The sequence below is a fragment of the Ylistrum balloti genome, unplaced genomic scaffold (assembly GCF_031769215.1).
Source record: "Ylistrum balloti isolate Yb309-2 unplaced genomic scaffold, AGI_CSIRO_Ybal_v1 Utg370518, whole genome shotgun sequence".
Lineage (NCBI taxonomy): Eukaryota > Metazoa > Mollusca > Bivalvia > Pectinida > Pectinidae > Ylistrum > Ylistrum balloti.
The window spans coordinates 41,759-49,201 of NW_026782332.1; the positions used below are offsets into that span (position 1 = coordinate 41,759).

General features: G+C 34.7%; 1 protein-coding gene across 1 annotated transcript; it reads left to right on the plus strand.

Annotated features, from left to right (window-relative positions):
• The first annotated feature begins 5,042 nt into the window (after nt 1-5,042).
• Nucleotides 5,043-5,967, plus strand: LOC132555811 (orexin receptor type 2-like). Its single transcript, XM_060220174.1, has 2 exons — nt 5,043-5,424; nt 5,555-5,967. Exons 1-2 carry the CDS (start codon nt 5,043-5,045, stop codon nt 5,965-5,967), a joined length of 795 nt encoding a protein of 264 aa, XP_060076157.1.
• Nucleotides 5,968-7,443: the final 1,476 nt, after the last annotated feature.

Consider the following 7,443-nt stretch of genomic DNA (forward strand, 5'->3'; position numbering starts at 1 on the left):
ATTGATGTTATTTATAAAATGCAAATTTCCTATAAGTTTAAAGTTTAGTTTGACCCACACATGGTGCAATAGTGGAATAACCTAAAGTCAAAGGTTAAACTAATGTACTTTTCTCTCAAGATCTTTATGACTCGATTGTTACTGATATACGACAGTCAACATCACGTGATTCAATGTAACCATTCAATCCCACGTCCGTAGGGACAGTATATCTTACTGACAAACCATTGAACCATGTATTGAACTGTATAAGGCATGTGCTAATTGTCTGCACATTTTGTGAAACACTTATGTCTTCATTGTGGATATTATGTTTTTTATCTTTGAAAGGTCGGTCAAAGATCAAAGTCAAGGCCTTAGGTACCACGGGAAATGTCTTGTTACAAGGAAGATACATGCCAAATATGTAATCTCTACGGTGTAATAGTTATGGGCAGGGTTAATGGTGATAACAAGCAAACAGATATTACAAATACAATATGGCCCCGATTTTGCAATCTGGCTACATAAAAACCGGTCCGGGCTATCATTTCCTTGTTTTGTAATGATACACACAAATGCCTTCCTGATTAAGCGGTGAATTTCGTAGAAACAATGTGTAGGAGTGGATACCTATCAAGACGTATTACTACTGTTATTGGTATAGCAGATGACAACTAGAACATTTTCATTTTCAGATTTTGCGTCATTTGTCATCCACTTGTTTGATATGATTCAATTGTGAAGCAAGGAATACTCACAAACTGTTTCATTTCTACTGTAGATACATAACTGTTCAGTTGTCAAAGTAAGATGAATACGTCGATGAATACGTCGTATACTTTAGAACAGGAGGATTATGATGAATTCGTGAGATCCGGGATTCCTATCACCGCTTTTCTGATACTCTCATGTATCTTTGGTACGATTGGAAATGTTCACGTGTTTTTGGTTTATTTGCTCAGATACAAAGCAAATATGTACAAAAAGTTGGTACTGTGTTTGACTGCAGTGGATTTTGTAGGGTGTACGTTCTGCATTCCAGCCTCACTGTATATTATCAGAAACATCTACTCGGTTCAGTCTTCTGTTTTCTGTAAGTTGTACTTCGCAACCATGAACCTTGTAGGAACTTTATCGTTGGTACTTTTGAATGGCATAGCTGTGGAACGTTATAGGAAAATATGTCAAAAGACTCCTACCCATTTTAGCCAGCGAACAACTCGCGTTTTCTGTGGATTAATCCTCGTTGCCATGATCACCTTATTTTTCATCCCCTCATTCTTCATGTTTGGTATTAACCAGGAGACAACAAAGGTTCATTCACTGCCCAGTTATAGATGTGCTGTGTCGAATCATCTGAGGAATTCAACGTTTGTACACGTATATGGAGGGTTTCTGCTACTATCCTTTCTCATCAACTTAACAATTTCAATTGTGTCGTACATTTTGATTGGTAGAAGGATCTACATTCATCAGAAAAACAATATGGCTATTTCTCCACAAACAACGAGTTTAAAGGACACGGCAAGAGATACTGCAGTCTCTTCAATACCTAACACAATGAATGAGAGAAAGAGAAAGAAGCTTGACAAAAGTAGAAACACTATCAAGGTATTTCTAGTCGTGTCAATGATCTCCTTTGGTGTTTACCTCCCTTACCTGTTAACAGCCGTGATTCGGAATGTCAACCAACGTCTCTATCAAAACTTTATAGCTAACTATGGGCCCCTACCCTACTTTATTACTTGGATGATTTTCCTTAACAATGCTATTAATCCACTCGTGTATGGTTTTATGGATAAAAAATTCCGACAGGAGCTGTCGGCATTGTACATTCAAATGAAACTCTGTTGTTTTGCTTGTTGTAGGCGTGGTTAAAAGTGCAAAACATGTCACTTAATCTTTTGAACGTTTTTTATGTATATATACCTATACCAAACGATTTTGTCAATATTGAAAAGCATTGTTGTTTTTCAAAGAAAGATGGGGGGAGAGGGGCAGACAGACAAACACTCAGACAATATGTCAGCCAGCAAGACAGACAGAGTAAGAGATGCAATTTCAAAATGCGTATTTCTTTATAAAATTCTTATTTGTATTATGCACGGAGAGAGAGAATGAGTGAAAGGTTAAAATGTCACAGAAAGTGAATGGGCAAGATGTTCATAAAAACTTGAATATTATTATATATTCATCTAAGACTTTACTGATTAATTGGCGATAAGTGACGTCATTTGAGTGAACATTACATTAATTACTGATAGCTTGCATCAGTTTTAACATCAGTGTTTAATGTACCACAACTTTGTTGAGGTGTCTATTACTATATATATTATTATATATTCATCTAAGACTTTACTGATTAATTGGCGATAAGTGACGTCATTTGAGTGAACATTACATTAATTACTGATAGCTTGCATCAGTTTTAACATCAGTGTTTAATGTACCACAACTTTGTTGAGGTGTCTATTACTATATATAGAATTATTTTCTTCTAGCTATTGATAGTTACATGTGCTTGACTTGATTCTGATGTACAATAACCTGATAATAAAGACTTATATTGCACATTCCTACATAGGTTATTTATTTATTGAGTTTAATCATTTATATTCTTCCTGAATTATGCTCAAACTAGTGCGGTTGTTCCACGCAGACGATGTGACACTGTGTCACCGCTTCGGTTTCAATTTCCTGACAGCTATTGTTGACTTACCTGAAAAGTTTACGTTAATGCACATCATTAATTCAATTTACGTTATTTCGACCATAGCAATAGATATATATTGTTTAAATTACAGGTAATCAGAAAAATGCAAAATTTAATAGTAGTACCGAGAATTTATCGACATTTACTTCACAGAAAAGGAATAAATATATCATTTCACTTATACATAAGTCCGAATAAACAGTTACGCCTACTGGTACTTCAAGGAAGGAAGGTTGAATCAGACATATAAGTTTCTGGAGGGATAAATAAAAAAAGAATTACCAGGATGCAAATCTTGCCGGAGGTGAAGGTCAAATTTAGAGACTGTGAACGAGTATCTTGATTGTTAACTTACTGTACAAGGTGAATGTCATATATAGAACCGGAGAAGGAGTATCTTGATTGCTATCTAACAGTACAAGGTGAAGGTCAAATAAAAAAAAACCGGAGGTGTACCTTGGTTGTTATATTACAGAACAAGTTGAAGATCTGATATAGAAGCGGAGTACAATAATCTTGATTTTTATATAACAGAACAAGGTGAAGGTCAGATATAGAACCGGAGAAGAAGTATCTTGATTGTTATATTAGAGAACAAAGTGAAGGTCATGAAGCGTTGTACGCGAATCTAGATTGTTATATTGCAGAACAAGGTAAAGGTCAGATTTAGAACCGGTGTTCGAGAATCTTGATAAATATATTACAGTGCAAAGTGAAGGTCAGATATAGAACTGGACAAGGAGTATCTTGATTGCTATTTAACAGTACAAGGTGAAGGTCAGATTTAGAACCGGAGAAGGTGTACCTTGGTTGTTATATTACAGAACAAGATAAAGGTCAAATATAGAATTTTATTTCATAAGTGTTTTTAATTTCATTTTCTGTAAAATGCAGTAAGGAAATATTAATAAGATATATATTTTATTTGATATATTTGGCGTACACCGGTTCTATTATGGATGTGGATTTTGGACTTTGAATCCCATTTTATTTGTATATACATGTAATATTGATACTTTCGAATCCTGTTTGGCCTTTAGCATCAATAGTCATTGCAGGACGAAACGACGTGGTGCTTTCGTCGAGGTTCAAGTAATTCTAATACAGAGACTACTAAAACATACTGTGACAAACTGGAATAACACGGACCTCAAAACTCATGATAGGATATTGTTAATGAATAGGTAGATTGATGTTATGATTTGCTTCCTGAAAAAAATGCAATGGCTGTTGTATTTCTTTGTTCGAATGATATAAAAAGCCTTCCGATCTATTGAGATATGACAACGGATGAAATTCTTTTCCTCCCAAATGGCTAGAACAAAATAGAACAGTAATAATTAAAGATGCTTTTAAAAACAATCAAAGAATACCAACTTGTTTCTCAAACCAAACTAAAATTCAATAAACCTAGGGCAAAATGTAAACAAAAGACAGATATACACGTAGACTCCTGAAAATGTACATGGGGGTTTAGTTCATGCGTTTCGGAAGAGTAAGCGTTTTCTGCATCATCTGCTATGTAAATATTTATCAAATCAAGTAAGGTTACGTTTTCAAATAAGAACAAGGTATAAAACAACGAAAAAGAGAAAATATGTCTCAATCACATACCTATCGCGACCGTAAAACGCCCTCATCGACAAAACATTTTAACAAGTTGGGGTTGCAGAAATTGAAAATTCACAATAGGGGAGTTAAAATCACCACGCTTTGTGGTAAGCAGTCCATGTGGTTCCGAGGAACGAAAGTATCAAGAGAAGAGGCTGGTCTAGTGGCGGATATCATTTCCTTAATTTTCATATCTTAAGGATATGTAGGATTGACGTGACCTCTTGTTCAAAAACAAGAGGTCATCAATATATCTGAAAGTGAAACCGAAGATAGTTTAAGTATCGTATTACCAGATGATGACTAATTATTTTAATTTCCTGAACTTATGATCGGTGATTTTATATACTTCATTAACACATCGTATGTTCATAGACTGTGTGACTTTTGCTTTGAGGGCATCAGCGCTGAATTTTCAAATTTTGAAAATAAGATGAATTCGTCGATGAATACGTCGTATACTTTAGAACAGGAGGATTATGATGAATTCGTGAGATCCGGGATTCCCATCACGGCTTTTCTGATACTCTCATGTATATTGGGGACGATTGGAAATGTTCACGTGTTTTTGGTTTATTTGCTCAGATACAAAGCAAATATGTACAAAAAGTTGGTACTGTGTTTGACTGCAGTGGATTTTGTAGGATGCACGTTCTGCATTCCAGCCTCACTGTATATTATCAGAAACATCTACTCGGTGCAGTCTTCTGTTTTCTGTAAGTTGTACTTCACAACCATGAATATTGTAGGAACGTACTCCTTGCTTTTTTTGAATCTCATAGCTGTGGAACGTTATAGGAAAGTATGTCAGAGAGTTCGTGTCCAATTTAGCCAGCGAACAACTCGCGTGCTCTGTGGATTAAATTTTATCGTCATGCTCATAGTCTTCATCATCCCGGGATTTATGATTTTTGGTGTTAATCAGCAGACAACAAAGACTCATTCATTGCCCGGTTATAAATGTTCAGTGTTGAATCAGCTGAAGAAATCAATGTTTGTACGGGTCTACGGAGGATTTATGTTATTAACGTTTGTCACCAGCATCACAATTTCAATTGTGTCGTACATTTTGATTGGTAGAAGGATATATATTCATCAGAAAAACAATATCACTACACGTATCCCTCAAAGAACAAAACACCTAACGTCGCAGCCGGATGTCGTATATAGTGATACCACAATCTCAATCACACCAGTACATTCCAGTCCAGACTCAGAAATTTACAGACAGCTACGTTATGTCCACAGCTGCACGTGACCCAGACATGAAGCGAGATAACTCGGTGGCGAGTAAAAGTGACAAAGTCGGACAGTCAACTGAAAAAGAAAAGGCATTTCTAAAATCAATGCATGAAAGGAAAAGAAAGAAGCTTGTCAAAAGTAGAAATGTTACTAAAGTTTTCTTAGTGGTGTCCGTTATCTCGTTCGGTGTTTATCTCCCTTACCTCTTAACCACCGTAATTAGGAATATCAACCCACGTCTCTATCAAAACTTTGTGGATAATAATGGATCTCTGTCTTACTTTATAATTTGGATGATTTTCCTTAACAATGCTATTAATCCAATTGTATACGGTTTTATGGATAGAAAATTTCGACAGGAACTATCGGCATTTTACATTCAAATGAAACGCTGTTTAGTTTCTTGGAGGCATGGCTGATAGTGCATAATGTGTGTTTGAGTTTTGCTTTGACATACTAATGAATATACAATATACTTAACTTTTCATTCAGTGATATATATGTATATCACTTGTGGACTATAACGCTTTATTACTGGCGGGGTCAGTCAGATAAGTCATGGACAAAGCTAATACGTCATCATTTTAAATGGCGCAACAGTATGGCTACCCGTGTCGTGTTTAATTCCATTCTATCTCCCTCGTTTTGCTCTTTTCATTAATTAATTTGTTATTATTTAACGTGTCTAGTTTTAGTTCCTGCTTATCAAAGCTCGAAAAAAGCAAAATCAAAAAATCAAAAACTAGTTTCACAAAATCATTTAACATCCAATATATACTAGATGGAGACAACAATGTATATGCTTACATATATAAGTTAAATAATAATCCTTGATGATGAGTTATAATTGATTTGCTTGAATACCGTTACATTAAGTTGCTTCCATTGAACTGAAACAATGATACCGGTTTGGCATCAGCTTTAACATCAGACTTTAAAGTGTACAGAATGTTTATGTACATTACTAAAGATAGAATTGTTGTGCATTACTTATTGGTAGTAACTTGTACCAAATCCGGATGAACAATGAAAAATAGTTTTTAAAATTTACATTTTCTACACGTTCTATGAAAATATTTTTACCCAGCAAAAACAAGTTTCATTTTAATGCCAGAAGTTATTCAGCCACTTCGCATTTACAAACCAATAAACATTTTTTAGTACAGAATAACTGAAATGTTGATTTATTTAAATCTTGTGGAGAATTGAGGGTATTGACTATTGATACCATCTGACATCAATATTTTTAAAATTTTGCTACAGATCTAAATGCAGATAAGTTATGTCATTTGCTATATATATAATCAATATGCCGAATACCATGTCTAAAAATGGTATCGAGAATTTATTTGTGTTAAACGAAATGAGAAAATGTATTATTTTAAGAGGAATTCAATACAACAACTAAGGCTAATGTAAACCAAATAACTTTCCCTTTCCGTGATTCGCGGAAATGACCAGGAAATACCGAGAGAAACCACGAAATGTTTCTCGACCTCAATAATGAGACACTCATATATTAATATATACAGCGTTCTAGTTCAATGTTCTGTGTACAGATAATCTCACCGAGAATTGTTTTTTTCGATTATAGCTGTTGGTTTTACATTTCTGTAAATGTAACATAGATCTAAATTCAGACGGGTTAACAGGTTTTGTAATCTGTTTCAGTGTAATTAAAATTTTAAAATCACGGATATCTTCCGTCAAATAAAGTCATTTTGAATCTGAAAGGAATTCTGCTTTTTAGCAAATATTCTGCCTTACTTTTGCTAGTCACTAGTGCAATTATCTGTGAGAGTTTTTCATTCGCTGTGAATGCCAAACTTCAACTAAGATACAAAACACAACCCTGTTTTTATACCGTCGTCCGGTGATCATTCACGCCAAAAAAA